Source organism: Berghia stephanieae, chromosome 9 (assembly GCF_034508935.2).
Source record: "Berghia stephanieae isolate SIO BIC M18660-M18661 chromosome 9, UCSD_Bste_1.3, whole genome shotgun sequence".
Classification (NCBI taxonomy): domain Eukaryota; kingdom Metazoa; phylum Mollusca; class Gastropoda; order Nudibranchia; family Aeolidiidae; genus Berghia; species Berghia stephanieae.
Window position 1 is genome coordinate 11,204,149 of NC_088368.1, and position 22,282 is coordinate 11,226,430.

Here is a 22,282-nt window from a genome sequence, read left to right on the forward strand (position 1 = left end):
CCAAATAAAATAAGTTTTACCGGTACCAGAGTAAAACGATATAACGGGGAAAGTCAGAGGAAGCCAAAAAGATGGTTACAGGAGGCCAAGTGGCCAAACCAAATGCAATTTGGTGCATTAGTGCAGTAAAAATTGGTGCGCAAAATTAGTTCGTAGCGGATGCGAGACTGCGTGCGTGTGTGTGTGTATGTGTGTGTGTCTCTTTCTTTTTTTTTTTTTTTTGGGGGGGGGGGGTGCGTACACGGTAACGGGGCATCTCGCCTCAGGATCTACGTACACGTAAACTGATTTACCGTTGCAACACATGCAATAGATGGTCCTCGCTGTCGTGACCGCGCGCGCTCGTGTGTGTGTGTGTTATATTTTTAAAAATCAAAACAATTTTAACCATTATTGGCGAGATTCCATCTTACACTCCCCAAACTCCAGATCTTAGTCTTAATGTTATCATTAAAAGACAAGCTTTGCGATTTATAGTTTAATTGAAGCCCGAGTCGAAATATACTCTTACTACTGCTCTCTTGGTGGAAACGATTTATTCTGCATAAGCAATCTGCAGAAAAAAAACTGTCACTGTAAAAGGTTAAAGTTTCACGAAGTACGCTCCGTGAACACTGCTGTAACATTCCTTTGATCTACATCATCAGGCAACCCATTGTTTCTTTCATCTTTTCCCATTCCCCCTTACTATCCCCCCCCCCCCCCCCATTCCCCCGCCCCTCTCTCTCTCTCTCTCTCTCTCTCTCTCTCTCTCTCTCTCTCTCTCTCTCTCTCTCTTTTTTGTCATAATGTTATCCCTTCCCCTTCCCATCTCATTGTAAAATGAAAACGTTCTGCTGTTTGCAGATACATGTATGATTGTTTTGTTTTTTCTCTCTCACTAGGCATTTGAAAAACAAAACAAAAAAAACCTGAAAAAACAAAACAACTTAACCTTTTAAAGGCGAATATCAATCTTACTTGGACCAAAAATAAAATCTTACCGTTTTCATCAAAAGACAAAAAACAAATTACAATTTAAAAACTTGAGCTTTTATATAGGGCAATATCCACCCAACGTGCTCAAAGCGCTTTTTATCAATATTCTTACTGCTCTTATGGTGGAAACGTTTTTTTTTTTCTACGTTAAAAAATAATATAAATGACGACTATTATTTGAAAACAAAAAAATCAATGTCACTTGCAAAGGGTTAATTGCAGTACTCCTGCATCCTGTGAGACTCCTACGGCACTTGCTAATCATAAAAAAAAGGAAATAGCGATCAACAATACTAAGTTGAAAAAAAAAAAGAAGAAAAAAAGGAGGAGGGGGGGGGGGGTGAGCAAACCCAGTAGCAATGCAACCTTTAGCGGCCAACGATCTTTGACCTAACACCAAATCCTCTTTCATCAAAAGACAAGTAACGGCAAAACGATTATAGACAATTGAAGTCCGAGTTGCATAGTCTGACTGCTCTCTTGTGGAAAAGCTGTATTCTCCGTTAACAATAATAAAGATAAAAGCAAACTATTATCTGAAAGCAAAAAATTTGCTTCGCTGTTAAGGGGTTAAGAACTTCTGCCAGCATCGTTGACAAGCTCTACGTCACCAAGCGACACGTCTCCCTTTCGTCTTCATCATGCAACCCCCCCCCCCCCCCCCCCCTCTCCACTCTCACGGTGGTGGTGGCGGCGGATAAAAAAGGCCTTTTTTTCTTTTATTCAATCAACTTGACTTGTCCAAGAAATAATACTCACTTTTTCTCTGCTCCAACGAAAATATCTACCCCCTACCGGTCTAATTATTTGTAGCAGACGACAAATTTCTCAAAACGGTCACGTGACACTATAAAAACAACACAGGAAGTCCATGAAAGCTTATTTACGGCATTTACTTTGAACCGTGTAAACAACAAAATTTCGTTTTCATTCGACTCAACGGGTCAGATTGGCCGGTATTTTTTAACGAACTAAAGTTCTGAAAAATCAAAATGTTTCTTAGAAAGTTGAAAGATGCTAGTTTTTGAAACAGAGGTAGGTTTTTAAGAAACATCTTTATATTTTACGTGAATGCATGCTCAAGGCGAGTTGGACGTGCAGCGGAGGTTGGTAGGCCAAAGGCCCACCTCTCTAGAATGTCTACGCGCACTTGCATGGTTGGGGCGGAGGCGGTAACGCTTGTAATGCCAGTGCTTTTCTAACTTGTCTTTGAACTCATTCACTGTCCTCGGTTTAATTACGTCTTCTGGAAGGCTGTTCCAGTTATCTGTCATTCCGGTAACTAGTTTGCCGCTACAATACAAGACAAGCAATGGCTGGACCTCGCTCTGTGTGTGTGTGTGTGTGTGTGTAGTATGCGTGTGTGTGTGTGTGTGTTGTTTTTAAAATCAAACAATACAATTTAGATTCAAGGTTACCGTGTTTAATGTTACCGTGTACGGTACTATGTAGATCCTGAGGCTAGGTGCTCGGTTAGTAACGAAAATAATGATGCCAAAATCCAAAATATCTTCAATATTCCTCTTTATAACTATAACGAAGTTATGCATTTTTAATTGAACCCCCCCCCCCCCCCCCCCTAAAACTTTTAGTAAAAGCTAACACAGCAATTTCCAGTCATAACTTTCTTATGGGCGAGTTGGGTCACAATTTGACTCCCACTGCTGCTGCTCACTAAACTACCTAAAGTCAAAAGTTACCGTATACGTAGACACTCCGTTTTTTTTTAAATTTATCGCTATGTCCTCTCGTTCTATTAAATGTGCTCTCTGGTAGTATTTGCTCTCTATCTACTCTATCTTTCTCGTTTATTATCTTATATACTTGTATCATGTCTCCTCTTTGTCTCCTGTAGTACAGTGATGCTAGGTTGAGATGCTTCAGTCTAGCTTCATAAGGTAGATGCTTCATCAAGTCTGAACAAAGCTTCGTCGCTCTCCTTTGTTTTGTACCCTTTCAATTTTATCAATGTCACCGACATGCTATGATATTCGCGGCGCATTACCATATTCAAGAGTTTTAGTTGGGGGGGGGGGGAGGTTTGGGAGGGGGAAACTATTTTCTAGTAGGGGGTTAGGAGGGGGGAGTCTTTAAAAAAAAAAGTTTCCCCCCTCCCAAACCCCCTACTAGAACATTGCTTTCGGAAGGCCTCCCTTATTATTTTTATTATTAGGACTACTACTACTACTACTATTATATTTTTCCCAGTACCGGACTTGTAGGTACTTTCGTAGAATGCAATGCCCTTCATTATTGATGGAGGAAAAATATCTTTTAAAAAAAAAATGAGATTGTGACATCATTGTGGTTATATCTGTCCCTGATCAACCGTTAGTGGCCGTGATAAATCATATTGCTGAAAAGGTGGCTGGCTTCTTTCATGGTTTGATGCATGTGGTGACTATCCTCTATCGCGATGTGCTGTGAATTTTTGCCTTGCTCCCAAATATAGGGATAAACATGGGTGCTGACACAACAAATGGCATGGCTAGTGATGCTGCAAATAAGACGAGGTGTAACTCCAGAATAGAACCCTCTGGACTGGCAATATATTTTCTTACTGTGGTATCACACATTCCCTGATAATTTTATAACATGTTCCTTTGGGTGAGCAAACATTCATAAAAGCTTGGAAAGCTACAGTTGGAGGATAATGGAGATATTTTACATTTTACACACTTCACTTTTTGGCCACAGTCATTCCTGTAAATCCACTTGTAAGATAAAAAGCATGCTGGTGATGCTCGCTTGGAGAAGACAGGGTTTTGGACAACAGGTAGCAAAGTCGGGTCTGTTGTGTTATGCCTTTCCCTTTCTACGATCGTGCTTTCAACCTCCTCTATCAAGGTGCAGTTACCTCTGTCTGATGGAAGTACACCATTCTTCAAGAGGAGAGCTCTCAGAGTCCATTCAAATTTGAGTGGTGTGGACTTGTTATTCTACCCATGTCGACAACGAATCCTGCTGAAAAATGTCTCTAGATAGTCCTGGGACAATCTGTAGGTCAGCACATATTTGTGGTCGTATTTTCCCATGAACAGTTTTGCAGCATTGATAATTGACTTCAAAATGCAAAGGAATCCAACAAAGTCAGTCCTCTTCCTACCACAAATAAGGGGTTTTCCACTCACATCTTGTCATTATTTTATACATCTGAAATAGTAGTCTCCTTTATGTCCAGTTGTTTTTGGTAATGGGGCTTTTGAATCCTTTTCCGAAATGACTTGAGGAATTACCGTTATGAAAGATTTTAGTTTTAAGTAGTTGCCTCGCTGCCTTCAAATTGTGGTTATTTTATTTCTTCCCTGGGAAAATCTATTGGCATGCTAATTTTACAATCATCTTGTTTTTCTTAAAATTAACATATTTTCTTTTTGAAACTCCTATTTCAATCCTTTTGTCGGCAATTGTGGCAACCATTGACCACTCTCATGTACAGCATCTTCTCTCAAAACAAACTTATTGCAAATGAAAAGAACATATTTTTTCTTTTTAAAATCTGTTGACAGCAATGTTTGCCGCACTTTTTAGATATCACATTAAATGAAACGGATGAAATGCAAAAAGGAGTCGGTATAGGTTTTTAAAACAATAAATATTGACAAAGAAAGATGCTACAACATAACGGTTTACTTGTATCATAACACAATGGATGGGCATAATATATAGGGTTAGTTAGTAATTTGTAATATAAGTTTAGTAGGTATCTGTCAAGGCTAATATTATATTACGCATAACAGTATTGTTTGCTGTTATGGGCATGACGGCCAAGGCTGTGTGTGAGACACACGCAAAGCTAGAGCCTGTCTCTCTAATTTTACCTGTAATCCCTTTGACTTCAACCCAGACTCTGCCATCAATCTTTAGGACCATATCATTATCATCACTTATGAGCACTAATCAAATATGATATTTATATGTAAATTGAGTCTCTGAACACGAAAATGGAATTATTTTTGGGGCCGAGTTTCTAAATTACTAAATTTGTGTGTACAATACTTTTTTTTTTGGCAGGATTATTTTGCTGGCTGTGGCGGAATAATATCCTTCCACCCTAGATTGACAGGTTGTTTCTTATAAGCTGATCAAGATAGCATATTTTAAAAGTTGATTTAAAGGATTAAGGTGTTTATGGACGGTCTTCCCCCCCCCCCCCCCCCCCCCCCCCCCACCTCCCCTTTGAAAAGTAAATAAAATGAAAAATATTAGGTGAATTAAGAGGGAACCTTCACCCTACAAGTAGTGCCTTACAACCAAAATGGGGGATCTCCAATGTAAACAAAGTGATAAAATATGACTACAAAAAGACCTAATGTCTAAACGGGGAATACCCCCCAACTTTTAATTTGAAAAGGGGAGACTTCCGCAATTTCACAGCATTTTTATTATTTATATTAGTTATTATTTTATAAATTATCGACTTTCAATTAATTGCAATTTCCAAAAAAATATTACTATTTAAGATAAGTTTCATATTTATAAGTATATATGTGGTGTGATTTTTCTAATTTCAAAAGCAGATTGCTGAGTCGGTTGTTGTTTACGACTCCGGTCGACACCATTATCACTTAGTGTGTTTCCCATCAGTTTCAATATTGCAAGTGGTGGCAAACATTATGTTTCATCAGATTAGGCATAGTATCTTTACTTATTCTCTCCTTAGGCGGGCGTGTTGTGAAATTATGGAAGTCTATGCTCTTCATCCAAAGAAATGTTACAAAAACACTGTTTTAGCGTTATATGCTTGCAGTTCGACAGTCAGGTTGGAATGTTAGTCAACCAGTCAGTTATAATGGAACAAAACATGTAAATAGCAAAATGGTGGAGCACATGGATGATGATCAGTTTAAAATTCCCTATGAAATGAATGATATTCAATTTAAAGTATTAATGGGCAGATACTACAAAATGTTCTTTCTTGCGAATAAAGAAGGTACTTTGGTAAACGTCTATTTGGCATTTGGCACTCCAGCAGTGAGCTGATAAATAACTAATGGCTGTGATCCAAGTTTTAGAACTTTTGAATGATGGATCTCAGAAAATATTCCATAGATTTTTTTAATGGATGGATTTTAATAATTTATGTCTTATTTTCTTAGGAGGAATTACCCAATCATTTGGTGCTGTTTATCATATGTTTAAATCAATACCAGTTTAGTATCTCTTTTGATCATGGTTAAAATGGGGTATAATTTAGCATTGGTTAACTAAAAAATCGGAAATTGGTAAATCAAAATTTCTTTTAGGGCACATAATTTAACATCTTATCTTTATAATAACATACTTAACTTTAACAAAGCATTCAATAGTATGAGAGCTTTAGTGACATTTTTTTCTTCTTATTTTTCTTCTTTTTCTTCTTCTTCTTGAAATTACAGAAAAGTCCTAACTTAATTGTCAGCGGCCATTTTAGGCCAGTTTTGAAATTCAAATGGTGATCACTGCCGGAAAAGCAACAATGTCAGGTCGCAAAGTCCGGCAGTAAATAACAAAGGCAAATAGGAGTGCATATTTCGGCCTTTAAACTAATATAGCTTCTTTTCTCTTCATCTGATTTTCTAAATTTTGGTATCATAAGAATCATGTTGAAAAGCGCTTTATAATGATATAGGTTTCATTGAGCTCCATCCAAATTGAACTTTTTACCAAAGTACGTAAATAAAGATTATAATATGAAGGTTACCTGCTCGTTGCACGGACAAAAACTCTTTACCGTGTTAAATGTTGAACTTAAACTTGCCAAGCTTAGTGTTGACTGAAGACTCTTGTGCACACTAATCAATTATCTGGTTGGCTGCATTGAGTAAATCTGGCGATTTACAGAGCTAGACTAAACTTAGGGACTAATCACACAATGCTGCATTGACTGTTGTTTTAGGATTTTGTTGAATATTGCAAACTTAGAAACAATTTCCACCCACAAGGAATCAAAATTCCATCCAGTGAAAAAAAGAACAAAACGAAACAATATTAAAGTGTGTAAAGGACATTAGTGGTTGTCAAATTGCTTGCCAGTTATTTTCCATGATTATGATTAATCGTCATCTTGAATTCAGAAATGGTTAAGTCTGATGCACATTGACCAAACAATATTTTGGCTTTTATTTTGAATTACTTTTGTCTCTTGTCTACAGATTTGCCGAATCATTTTTGAATGATTTCTTTTTCAAAGCATTCAACATAGCGCAGAAAAAGAATAACAAGAAGAGATGCAAGGATCTATGGACGATACCCCAATATTAACCTTTAAAAAGGAACAGGTTGATGAGAGTTTCAAAGTTCCTTGTGAAGTTGAAGTAGAAGAGGCTAGGAATAACAACCTATTTGAAAATGTAAATATGGCAGAGCTATTGACAGTAAACGAGAACTTTTGTCATGAGACACCCCCAGAAAATGTTACGGAAACTAAAATGTTATCTTTGAACGTTGATGTTGAGCTTGAGGGAGTGAAAAAAGTTGAAAACCTACATGTTGACAATATTAAACTTGAGAAAGAGATCAAGGTTGAGGATACATCCAACTTTAGTTTGAAATTTGCCGGTGCTGCCAGTATTAAATTTGAAGACAATGCTGTGGAAGCTGGGACATCTTCAGCACCACTAACATTGTCAACTTCTGGTGTGGTAAGAACATTTTCTTTTACATAACTTAATCATTACAACTGCCACTTGCATTATCATTGTAACCACCACCATCACTGTAATTTTGATAAAAAATAATAAATAAATGTATTTACGTTTTGCAGGAAAAAACAGGAATGAGCTTTGACAATATTGAAATATGATCTTCCTGGGCTGAAAAAAAAAAAAGATTGAAATCAATAACCAAGTAATAATTTGCAATAACTTTTGGAAGGAGTTGGTAACAAAGGAATTTTTAGTGACTTCATTTTCTCTTCAGTATCTGTCTGAAATTTTGTTGGTAAATTAAGACAATCCTACCCGTCTAGTATTAAGTCTGAACTTCTTCCAAATCCATGAATTTTTTGCAAACATTTCTCAGATAGGGTGATTTGTGATTGAAGTCCCAGGTCTAGCTGTCTCGATAAAAACTGTTAGATTTTAATTTCAAGTATAAAATTGAACCCTCACTGAAAAGGATGAAAGTGGATTGGATCAAAATTTGTCTCATTCCAATCATCTCAACCATTCCAGGTTCCAGTCCAGGCAGATGGAGATAACCAGAGTTGTAGGGTTCATTGTGATGAGTCCAACCTTTTCCACACTTCAGGGTCAGAGGTCACTGCTGATACAGCTGGGAGTGAAGAAGGTAAAGGAAGTTATTTATTTGTATTCAAATCAGTTTTCATTAAATAAAGGATTTAATTTAGCAAGGCTCTCATTCATTGGCAGCGCGATTTATAGACAGATCATTGTCATTTGCAGGGTTTTTTTTTTCTTATTATCAATGATATATGTTTACAGTATGTAAGACAGAATTAAATGCTTACAGGGAAATATAATTCCTTTATAGACAGTTTATCATCTTTCATGGGGTTTTATTTTTCTTCATCGAGGGTGATAAAATGAACACATGCTTTTGTATCCATGGCAACAACCCAGCTAAACCTTTTATGTCAGATAATACACAACTAATGATAGAAACTAATGTATTGTCTTATCCTTTTATAGTGCAAGCTAAAAAAAAAAAGAATCTGTTTTTGTGTTCATAGTTTGTTGTTGGTATGTCTTTGTTTTCTTGCTGTTTGTTGTGGACATTTATTATCCTTTGTTGAACTGTTTTCTAACATTTTCTTTGTCTTCTTCCCTCTGAGTTCTGATAAGCACATTTCATAAGTACTATCTTTTTTGCGGGCTTGACGAATCACTCATGGGCCAGGGGTCATAAACGTTATATGCTTGCTGCAGGCTTTGATGGGGCATGATTTAGAGATGTGAAATTTTGGGTCCAATGTCAAGAAGTAGGATCTTTTTCCACTTAATATTGAGAAATTTGCTGTAAAAAGCGAATTTAAGATATTTTATTTATTTAACGTTCACTATACTTATAAATGATGCTGAGCTGAAGTGAATATTTCCCACCTTATACAGGTAGATTTGTAAAATGGGAGGGGAATTTTTGTTTTGTTTTCCCGTTTGACTGGTTCCGTTAGAAGACAGTCGCGTCTCTTATCTAGGACTCCACAGTCTGGATGTCCTCATAACCCAGACAAGTTCCTTGGGGACGGATTTTTTTTTCTTCTTTAATTGTACACTTTAGGGAGTGATTCCACTATCCAGATGTCTGTAATCCGGACAAAATGATGGGAATGGAGGTGTTTGGATTGGAGAGACGGGAATGTACAGAGAGAATCAAAGTAGGTCAATTTATTCCGGGGAAGGTAGGTGGGGGGGTGGAATCAGAGGCTTTCTGTCTGTTAGAGGGTTCTGTTCCGGCAGGTTGGATTGTATATTGATGCAAAAGATAAAATTTTACAGATTGTTTTATATTTAGACCTGTATATTCTCAGTCAATTATCTGAAATCATTCAATTCATCAAATTCAAATATTTTTTAAAAGGAAAGAAAGAATTGAACAAAGAAAGAATTCATGAATCGTAGTCGAATGACCGTAAAGTTAATTGGGAATGTTCCACAGCGCTACGCATAGCTCATGGGCCGTTTATATTAACGATGGATATATTGTCAAGGCTAAGCAAAGCTTTTTAGAATTGCCGTGTCTGAACACATCCCAGTGTATCTTCACACAGCCTTCGTGAAATTATTTTTTCACTTTCCAAACCTGCCATGGTTCCAACGGTAGCCAATTTTAACTGAGCCACTGAGGGATAAATTTCACTGTTTCGTCTAAGCCAAAATTGACCACATTTACCTGGAGGACAGTAAAAGTATGAAAAAGAAAAATTCGAACGCCGGAAGTGCGTTATGTAGACGAAAATTCGAAAGTTAAATGATTGCACATCTCGCTTGCCTCATATTGTAAACCAACTGGTTGACCATTTCTAGTTTCTTCACTGATTTGGTACCTAATTATAAGGAACAATGGTAAGTAGCCTAATTAATTCGAGCACAAGTTAGTTTTCTGCCATTGTTTTGCTTAAGCGAGCTTGCTGTCTACTATTCATTTTGATTCTTTGGATGTTTCCGCTACGAAAAGTTTCAGTCAATTTTTATAGAGCTCATTTACAGGTCTATATATTGGACAAGATAAGGGTTAATCTCCCTTGAATTGGTTTCATAGTACAGTGCAGCACGGAAATCTCGAACAAGTTGGGTCCGGGCCTGTATATTCGAGATTTCCGTGTTGTTTCTTTTAAAAAGAATATGAAGAAGAATGTGAGGGGGGGGGGGGGGGGGGAAAAAAAATGTGTTGTTTCGCTGACATTACATTATAATGAAGTGTTAAGTGCATCTTATTTCCGTCAATAACAAGCGAAATAAGAAGACAAAGCCAGCAAGTCCCATTGTTGATTACACAATTAACATGCTCCATTTTAAACCTATGAATCCGGTATCTGATTCCTACCATTCCTCACCTATCTCTCTCATGCCTCTCTTCTCACCCCATCTTCCTATCCCTAATCACGTCTTTGATTTTAATACTAAAGCAGTAACGTAAAAGCTTCAGGTCACGGTCTCGCTATCCCCCCACAGGTACAGTTTAGTGCCAGGCAGTCTCGACCAGTTTAGGTTTCGCGAAACTCGAGACCACTTCCCAGCGGCACTGCGTTTCTCGAAACTAAAGAGAGATAACAAAAACAAAAAAGTCAACATGGCAATTCGCTTTTTAAAAAAAAAAATCCATATCTTCTGGCACCTTGGAAGTGAGAGGGAGGATCGTCGCGCAAAGTGGCGTCTGTCACGTAGACATCTCTTGTGTCATGAGACAGTTATTTCAAAGTACCTAGTTGGCTATAATCAAAAGTTAGACAGTATATTACTATTAGCCCAATGCCACTGCCTGTCTCGGCTTCAAGTTTCGACCACGAGCGATGTTCGGTTTCAAAACCATCTTTCGAAATCCGGTCTTGTGAAACTCGAAACTGAAACCAGAACTGTGCACCCTACTAGTACTGGAACATATTAGTATTAAGAGTCAGAAGTCCCTGGTCAAACACGCCTCGCACCCCCCTCCCCTATAAACACATGCTCATAATCCACACACACACACACACACACACATTTAAGGCCACATAGGGAGTGGTGGCAGTTTTTGATTCTGTTCAATACAAATATAAGGTAAAAGAATTTTTTCAACAAATGCGAAAGTCAAGATCCATTTTGTTTGAGATTTCCGTGTTGAACTCCATAGTGTTAGAGATTTTCATGTTGTCAGTACAATGAACATCGAGGGATTAAAATGTGGAATTTCCATGTGTTCGAGATTTACTTGATTTTCAGATTTTCATGCTGCACTGTATGTGCAAAGCTGTTTCTAATGAGCAATATAAGGGCAGTGATGCCAAAACTCTGGTTTCACTTGAAAAAACTCCGGTCTGGAGCAAAAAATTGCAGGTTACGGGCAACTTCCGTCAAATTCTGGTGAGGTCAACCACCACTACCACCACATCATCACTACCACGACTACTACTACTACAACCGTCACCACATCATCACTACCACTACTACTACTACAACCACCACCACCACCACCACATCATCACTACCACTACTACTACTACAACCACCACCACCACCACAATATCACTACCACTACTACTACAACCACCACCACCACCACATCATCACTACCATCACTACTACTACAACCACCACCAACACCACATCAGCACTACCACTACTACTACCACAACCACAGTAGTAATATAAAAAGCATGAGAAACCGTTGTTAAATTGTTAAGGCAAAAATTGCATGATCAGCAGTTTATAACAATAGTGTGTAAGTGTGTTATAGTATTACACATGTGTAATAGGTGTGTCAATTGTATTATTGTTGTGTTTTGTACACACTTTGCAGTTATTTTTAATTGTATTATTGTGTGTTTTACACACTTTGTAATTATTAATGTCGTTAATATACATGTGTAGGAGAAACCGTTATTAAATTTAAAATATGTATTATCATTTTATTATAGTAGTGTGTAAGTTTGTTATAGTATTAGATATATATGTAAAACGTGTGTTAATTTTATTATTGTCGTGTGTTTTACACACTTTGTAGTTATTTTTAAAATTGTATTATTGTGTGTTTTACACACTTTGTAATTTTTTCTTAACATACATGCGCAGGAGAAACCGTTGTTAATTTGTTTAATATGTATTATGATTATTTTATTATAGTGTTATAGTATAAGATATATCTAATCCTTGTGTTGATTGTATTATTGTTGTGTGTTTTACACACTTTGTAATTATTTTCGTCTTAGATGTGCGATAGCTATATTGATAAGATTTAAAAAATAGATAACAAAAAGTCCATGTTTTAATGTCATTGTCCTAATGTAATGTCTGTGAATAGATACGAAGATGCAACGTCACATACGTTAATAACACTCACTTTAAATAATGTTGATATATTTTAGAATAAACATAATCATAGGTTCAAAATTACTCATAATAGATCTCACATCTCTATTCGGATTTGAACTTGAGACATTTTCGTGCGATAGATAGACGCCTTACAATTTGATCAATAAAGAATCGGTGTGTGAATACGACACATGGTCGTGAGCAAAACACTTCGTTGTTTTCTTGCTATCCTTGTCTTCTGACACACTCGATTCTCGTAAAAACAGACGGCAGGGGAATAATCTTCGTTCACTCGTCATGTCTTATTGCTACATCTATATTCCGTTCGTGTTATCACCCAATTGACAATGATGATTTGTTAACAACGATCATCTCCAAGTGTAACCCCCCTCCTTCTTCATATTTTACAGTCTAATTCAATAAATGGAATACAGCTGCTCTAAATAATTAGTTCGAGTTATTTAGTCATATAATTATTCATCACAAAACTTCGCGAAAACGTTATAGAAATAAAAATACTATACCATCAACTTAAGTAACTGTGACTGTAACTTTGATTATCTCGCCTCATTGGACACTACATTCTAAATATCTCATTTTATTTTGTGTCACCTCACCATTACCATCGCACCATGAATTTAAAATTTCTAGCATCAAAAAAAAAAAGATTCCATTATTTAACTAAAAAAGATCTTGAAATAAATAAATGTTCATTAAAAAATAATTATCACGCGTGTCCAATGATGAGACCGTAAAGATAATTTACCCACCAAACGAAGAAGAGATGAACCAAAGATAGTGCAGGGTGTAACAAATACATTCGTTTCGTTTCAAGAAGTGAACTCAGCACTGAAATTATGATGAACACTTTTATTCGATTCAGATTACTGTTAATAGAAAAACAGATTAAAGTAGATACCATGTCAGTCAAATCCCCTTTCTTCGTATTCCCCTCTTCTCTTTGAAAATGGATTTTAGAATCGATGATACCAAACGACTATTTTTCGAATTAACAAATTATGATCTGGACTTAATAAACCGTAATCACGGACACGTTAGTAGTTGCATTGTCCTGATTTGGTGATGTCTGTGAATCTTAAATACGAAAATGTCCGAAATAACACGATGTCACGCACAATATTACTCGCCGTAATCAATGTTGACATATTTTTTAAATAATTATAGGTTCAAACTGACTTAAAATAGGTGTAATATCTCTATACAGATTTAATCATGAGAAGTTTTGTTTAATAGTTAAACGCCTTATCACTTATCAACGAAAGATATCACCATATGAAATCGACACATGGTTAATTGGTGAATTTAGCAACAAAGTGTCTGTTTGCTGTCACCCTTGTCATCTCAAACAATCAATTTTAAAGAATTATGTAGTTTTCCCAGTGATTTACTGTACTGGGATGGAAGAATTATCATGTATGGTTGTGTTGTTTTTTTTTCTTGGGTCATTTTTCTAAAGCGGGTCTTGTAGTTTGTAATTTCTGTCTTAAATGCCATTTGCTTTATTTTTTTAAATAAGACGACGGAGAATTTTATTTAATGCAATTAAAGTAGGTAGCGTTCTTGTCTAGGTCTTGTAAAATAAATGAGATGACGTCATACACTTAATACAATCCCCGTAGACAATGTTGATATTGGAGAAACCTCCGGTATAGAGATTAGAACATGAATTCGAAATCAAGACGTTTTGGTATGGTAGTTAGACAATCTATCCATCGACCAATTAAAGCGTCTTCACTATGTGAATACGACTTGTAGATGGGTGCAATAGGAGGTGAATGTTTTCATTGAAATTTCACGTAGGATCAATTAAATAGAAATACGACAGATAAGCAATGTCCATGCGTCCATACGAGTTACACCCGCTATCATGTTTTACAGTCATATTCTCTTTACCCAATATCATTTTTGGAAACATTTTGATTGGGTTAATGAAAAATTTACATCTGAATCAAAACTAAAAAGAATTGATGACAAAAGCTTTTGTAAAACCCCAACAACTTTTAACACACGGACTTATTTAACTTGGCTGCTTTTTAATAAAAAATATTCTTGTCTGATATAATACTTGTACCCGTCATTTTCAACATGCGGCGGGTTTCGTGTTTTGTATCATGGACTTGAATTTTTTTTCGCAGCAAGAAATAAATAAATGAAACACAACAATCATTACAATACACAATATTGATTGATCAAGTACTTAATACAATAACATGTCCTTGCCAAGTTACTCACTTCGGGAAATAGATTTTGATGAAAAAAAATTAAAAGACAATCCCATCACTTCATGTCCTATATTATGGTTATCATACCAAGACATAACCTTATTGAAAATGTAACAAAAATTTTGTGTAGGAATAGTAAATTTTATGAACCAGGTATACAATATCTCTATTTATAACATTAAACCATGAATGTTTTTAACGCACATTTTCAGGGTTTGACACTATATTTACTGTACTTCTCCAGTAAAATTGTCGAAGTTTTTAGATATTTGATACCACAACACTTTTAGATAACAGCAGGTGTTTTTTCCTCAAATTTTATCGATCTGAGCAGATAATATATTTTATCCCAGTGAAACGCTGTCCTAACTGCTGCTATATTTTTTAAAGATGATAACCCAAATGATCAGTAACACCCAATGTGTAAGACGTAGACGTGCAGTCTTTTAGGCGGTAGTGTAAAATCATACAAAAACATCTGTCAAATGCGTCGTTATACCTAATGGCGATTTACAAGACGGTCAAAATTTATTAAATAAAAGTTTTCAGGACAGAATGTATCAATTGAACCTAAGAAATTAATTTTTTTCAAAGCCAAAATGTGTGTGATGTAATTGATTTTTTTAGCTAAACTTTATAAAATATAAGCTTGATAGCAAAAATTTTTCTAACCAAAACATTTTAAGTAAAACATTTTTGGCTAAAAATGTGAAGTTAAAGTTTTCTTACCAACATTTGGGAAGTAATCATTTTCAGGTCAAAGTTTATGAAATACAAACTGTATGACAAAAATGTATGAAACTAAAGTTTTTTTTATCAAAATAGTGTCTGGTGAAAAAAAAAAAATTAAAATTAAAAGTTTTGTGGTCAAAATGAGTGAAGTAAAAGATTTTTCGACCAAAATTTATAAAATAAAAGTATGCGTGTAAAAATGTATGAAATGAATACTTTCTATCCAAAATCTATGCAATGAAATGTTTTTAGACCAAAATGTTTGTAGTAGTAGTATCTTGATAAAGTTTATGAATAAAGTATTATTTCTAACAAAAATATGTGAAGCAATAATTTTCCGACCAAATTGTCTGAAATGGACGTTTTCCAATCAAAATGTGAAAAGTAATAATGTTCTGACCCAATTATGAAATGAAAATTTTCTGTCAAAAATTGTATGAAATTAAATTTTTCTGGTCGAAATGTGTAAAGTAAAAGTTTTCTGACCAAAATATAATAATATTATGACCAACGGTTATGAGATCAGAATACATATTCTCTCCAAATTTTATAAATTTTGGTCAAAAAATCTTTTACTTCACTCATTTTGACCACAAAACTTTTAATTTTTATTTTTTTTTTTTTCACCAGACACTATTTTGATAAAAAAAAACTTTAGTTTCATACATTTTTGTCATACAGTTTGTATTTCATAAACTTTGACCTGAAAATGATTACTTCCCAAATGTTGGTAAGAAAACTTTAACTTCACATTTTTAGCCAAAAATGTTTTACTTAAAATGTTTTGGTTAGAAAAATTTTTGCTATCAAGCTAGTATTTTATAAAGTTTAGCTAAAAAAATCAATTACATCATACACATTTTGGCTTTGAAAAAAAATAATTTCTTAGGTTCAATTGATACATTCTGTCCTGAAAACTTTTATTTAATAAATTTTGACCGTCTTGTAAATCGCCATTAGGTATTACTACGCATTTGAAGATGTTTTTGTTTGATCTTACACTACCGCCTAAAAGACTGCACGTCTACGTCTTACACATTGGGTGTTACTGATCATTTGGGTTATCATCTTTAAAAAATATAGCAGCTGTTAGGACAGCGTTTCACTGGGATAAAATATATTATCTGCTCAGATCGATAAAATTTGAGGAAAAAAACACCTTCTGTTATCTAAAAGTGTTGTGGTATCAAATATCTAAAAACTTCGACAATTTTACTGGAGAAGTACAGTAAATATAGTGTCAAACCCTGAAAATGTGCGTTAAAAACATTCATGGTTTAATGTTATAAATAGAGATATTGTATACCTGGTTCATAAAATTTACTATTCCTACACAAAATTTTTGTTACATTTTCAATAAGGTTATGTCTTGGTATGATAACCATAATATAGGACATGAAGTGATGGAATTTTCTTTTAATTTTTTTTCATCAAAATCTATTTCCCGAAGTGAGTAACTTGGCAAGGACATGTTATTGTATTAAGTACTTGATCAATCAATATTGTGTATTGTAATGATTGTTGTGTTTCATTTATTTATTTCTTGCTGCGAAAAAAAATTCAAGTCCATGATACAAAACACGAAACCCGCCGCATGTTGAAAATGCCGGGTACAAGTATTATATCAGACAAGAATATTTTTTATTAAAAAGCAGCCAAGTTAGATAAGTCCGTGTGTTAAAAGTTGTTGGGGTTTTACAAAAGCTTTTGTCATCAATTCTTTTTAGTTTTGATTCAGATGTAAATTTTTCATTAACCCAATCAAAATGTTTCCAAAAATGATATTGGGTAAAGAGAATATGACTGTAAAACATGATATCGGGTGTAACTCGTGTGGACGCATGGACATTGCTTATCTGTCGTATTTCTATTTAATTGATCCTACGTGAAATTTCAATGAAAACATTCACCTCCTATTGCACCCATCTACTAGTCGTATTCACATAGTGAAGAGGCTTTAATTGGTCGATGGATAGCTTGTCTAACTACCATACCAAAACGTCTTGATTTCGAATTCATGTTCTAATCTCTATACCGGAGGTTTCTCCAATATCAACATTGTCAACGGGGATTGTATTAAGTGTATGACGTCATCTCATTTATTTTACAAGACCTAGACAAGAACGCTACCTACTTTAATTGCATTAAATAAAATTCTCCGTCGTCTTATTTAAAAAAATAAAGCAAATGGCATTTAAGACGGAAATTACAAACTACAAGACCCGCTTTAGAAAAATGACCCAAGAAAAAAAAACAACACAACATTACATGATAATTCTTCCATCCCAGTACAGTAAATCACTGGAAAAACTACATAATTCTTTAAAATTGATTGTTTGAGACGACAAGGGTGACAGCAAACAGACACTTTGTTGCTAAATTCACCAATTAACCATGTGTCAATTTCATATGGTGATATCTTTCGTTGATAAGTGATAAGGCGTTTAACTATTAAACAAAACTTAAATTCATGATTAAATCTGTATAGAGATATTACACCTATTTTAAGTCAGTTTGAACCTATAATTATTTAAAAAATATGTCAACATTGATTACGGCGAGTAATATTGTGCGTGACATCGTGTTATTTCGGACATTTTCGTATTTGAGATTCACAGACATCACCAAATCAGGACAATGCAACTACTAACGTGTCTGTGATTACGGTTTATTAAGTCCAGATCATAATTTGTTAATTCGAAAAATAGTCGTTTGGTATCATCGATTCTAAAATCCATTTTCAAAGAGAGGAGGGGAATACGAGGAAAGGGGATTTGACTGACATGGTATCTACTTTAATCTGTTTTTCTATTAACAATAATCTGAATCGAATAAAAGTGTTCATCATAAATTCAGTGCTGAGTTCACTTCTTGAAACGAAACGAATGTATTTGTTACACCCTACACTATCTTTGATTTATCTCTTCTTCGTTTGGTGGGTAAATTATCTTTACGGTCGCATCATTGGACACGCGTGATAATTATTTTTTAATGAACATTTATATATTTCAAGATCTTTTTTAGTTAAATAATGGAATCTTTTTTTTTTGATGCTAGAAATTTTAAATTCATGGTGCGATGGTCATGGTGAGGTGACACAAAATAAAATGAGATATTTAGAATGTAGTGTCCAATGAGGCGAGATAATCAAAATTACAGTCACAGTTACTTAAGTTGATGGTATAGTATTTTTTTTCTATAACGTTTTCGCGAAGTCTTGTGATGAATAATTATATGACTAAATAACTCGAACTAATTATTTAGAGCAGCTGTATTCCATTTATTGAATTATACTGTAAAATATGAAGAAGGAGGGGGGTTACACTTGGAGATGATCGTTGTTAACAAATCATCATTGTCAATTGGGTGATAACACGAACGGAATATAGATGTAGCAATAAGACGTGACGAGTGAACGGAGATTATTCCCCTGCCGTCTGTTTTTACGAGTATCGAGTGTGTCAGAAGACAAGGATAGCAAGAAAACAACGAAGTGTTTTGCTCACGACCATGTGTCGTATTCACACACCGATTCTTTATTGATCAAATTGTAAGGCGTCTATCTATCGCACGAAAATGTCTCAAGTTCAAATCCGAATAGAGATGTGAGATCTATTATGAGTAATTTTGAACCTATGATTATTTTTATTCTAAAATATATCAACATTATTTAAAGTGAGTGTTATTAACTTATGTGACGTTGTATCTTCGTATCTATTCACAGACATTACATTAGGACAATGACATTAAAACATGGACTTTTTGTTATCTATTTTTTAAATCTTATCAATATAGCTATCGCACATCTAAGACGGAAATAATTACAAAGTGTGTAAAACACACAACAATAATACAATCAACACAAGAATTAGATATATCTTATACTATAACACTATAATAAAATAATCATAATACATATTAAACAAATTAACAATGGTTTCTCCTGCGCATGTATGTTAAGAAATAATTACAAAGTGTGTAAAACACACAATAATACAATTTTAAAAATAACTACAAAGTGTGTAAAACACACGACAATAATAAAATTAACACACGTTTTACATATATATCTAATACTATAACAAACTTACACACTACTATAATAAAATGATAATACATATTTTACAATTTAATAACGGTTTCTCCTACACATGTATATTAACGACATTAATAATTACACAGTGTGTAAAACACACAATAATACAATTAAAAATAACTGCAAAGTGTGTACAAAACACAACAATAATACAATTGACACACCTATTACACATGTGTAATACTATAACACACTTACACACTATTGTTATAAACTGCTGATCATGCAATTTTTGCCTTAACAATTTAACAACGGTTTCTCATGCTTTTTATATTACTACTAACCACCACCACCACCACATCATCACTACCACTACTACTACTACAACCACCACCACCACATCATCACTACCACTACTACTACTACAACCACCACCACCACATCATCACTACCACTACCACTACTACTACTACAACTACAACCACCACCACCACCACCACATCATCACTACCACTACTACTACTACTACTACAACCACCACCACCACCACATCATCACTACCACTACTACTACTACAACCGCCACCACCATATCCTCACTACCACTACTACTACTACAGCCACCACCGTAGCATCACCACTAGCACTACTACTATAACCACCACCACCACATCATCATCACTACCATTTCTACTACAATCACCATCACATCATCATCACTACCACCACTACTACAACCACCACCACTACTACAACCACCACCACATTATCATCATCACTACCACAACTACTACAAGCACCATCACCACCATCTCATCACTACGACTACTACAACCACCACATCATCACTACCACTACTACTACAACCACCACCACCGCATCATCATCACTACCACTACTACTACAACCACCACATCTTCATCACTACCACTACTGCTACAACCACCACTACCACCACCACATCATTATCACTACCCTACTTCCACAACTACAACCACCACATCGTCACCACTACTACAAGCACCATCACCACCTCATCATCACTACCACTACTACTACTACTACAACCACCACCGCTACCACATCATCATCACTACCACTGCTACTACAACCACCACCACATCATCATCACTACCACTACTACTACAACCACCACATCTTCATCACTACCACTACTACAACAACCACCACCACCACATCATCTTTACTGCCGCTATTACTACTACTACAACCACCACATCATCATCATCACTACCACTACTACTGCAACTACAACTACCACCATCACCAAATCATCATCACTACCACTACTACTACTACAACCACCACCACATCATCATCACTACCACTACTGATGCAACTACAACTACCACCATCACCAAATCATCATCACTACCACTACTACTACAACTACAACTACCACCACCACCTCAGCTTCATCACTACCACTACTACAACAACAACCACTATCATATCATCATCATCATCACTATCGCTACTACAACAACAACCACTATCATATCATCATCATCCTCACTACCACCATTACTAAAATCACTACCATTAGGTTTTGGAGCTTTACTTCATTTGAAATAAGGAAAATTTGGGATTGTATTTGGCGTTGTGTTTATAATATATCATAATATAATTCTAATCAGTTATCTATTAAGAACTCTACAATATGTAAACATAATGTCAAATACCATCCCAATTCCCTTTTCTTGTGTGCGGAAATTCCTCTTTTAGCATTGAAATTCCTACGAGTGGTGTCTGAAATTCCTGTGAGCCAAATTTAAAGTCGGCATCTTTGTAAGGGGTGATTGCCTTATAATTTGGCCTCAGAGTAAATTCATGAGGAGGGAGATATTGATTCATAAGATAAGGATTGATTCCCCCAGACATTGGTTTCATATTTAATTCATTAGGAGATTTAGCTAATACACACCTGAAGTTACTTCTACAAAACATTAGTAGAAATACGTGGTTTGAATCTCATCTGTGGGCCAGAATAGTATAATTTGTTGAAAATTCAACATTGTTTAAGGACTTTATTTGAGGTAGGACTCAAGTATGTCTCAGTCTTCTAGCAGTCAAATTTGTTATTTATAAATCTGGATTCCCTCCCTTCAATACACATGAAAACTACAATTTAAAAAAAGTTACAAGTAAAATCAAAAGAGCTTTTATATAGCGCAATATCCACTAAAAGTGCTCAAAGCGCTTAACAGGGGGTCCCTGGCCAACAGCGACATGCAACATATAAGACGGGACATGATGCCTGTTAGGCGATATTACAATTTTTTTGGACAGAGACAACGCTGTCAACGGCCAGGTACTCATTTTAAACCTGAGTACGGTGAGAGAATGTAAGTAAAGAGCTTTTTCCAAGGACTCAACTATGCGCCGAGCGAGGCTCAAACCCAGGACCTTGCGATCCGAAAGCGAGTATCATACCACAAGACCACATAGCTGCACAAGTGTGCAGGTATGCTACTATAGCATGATTTGTATTGAGAGAGAGAGAGAGAGAGAGAGAGAGAGAGAGAGAGAGAGAGAGAGAGAGAGAGAGAGAGAGAGAGAGAGAGAGAGAGAGAGAGAGAGAGAGAGAGAGAGAGTGTGCCCCATGAATTAACTCTTTTTTTTTTTAAATGTTATATTTTATGTATCCACACAGGTTCACAAAGGCAGGATGAAATTATACAGCCTCAATCAGGTGTTAGAGCTCAAATATGGGACCTTCTAGAAAAAAGTAGGTTCACAGGACAATGACCACACGTCAAATAGCCCACCTCTCAACTCGTGTCTCGAATTCGTATAAATCGAAAATTGAAAAAATTTGATAGA

The 22,282-nt window shown here is 35.4% G+C and overlaps 1 protein-coding gene across 1 annotated transcript in view; it reads left to right on the forward strand.

The window, feature by feature from the left end:
• LOC144979679 (uncharacterized) overlaps nt 1-22,282 on the forward strand; it is a 53,642-nt gene that overhangs the window by 1,354 nt on the left and 30,006 nt on the right. Inside the window, 3 exon segments of the mRNA XM_078926577.1 lie at nt 7,113-7,601; nt 8,133-8,247; nt 22,113-22,187. Coding sequence (XP_078782703.1) covers nt 7,188-7,601; nt 8,133-8,247; nt 22,113-22,187 — 604 coding nt within the window. The 5' untranslated portion in view covers nt 7,113-7,187.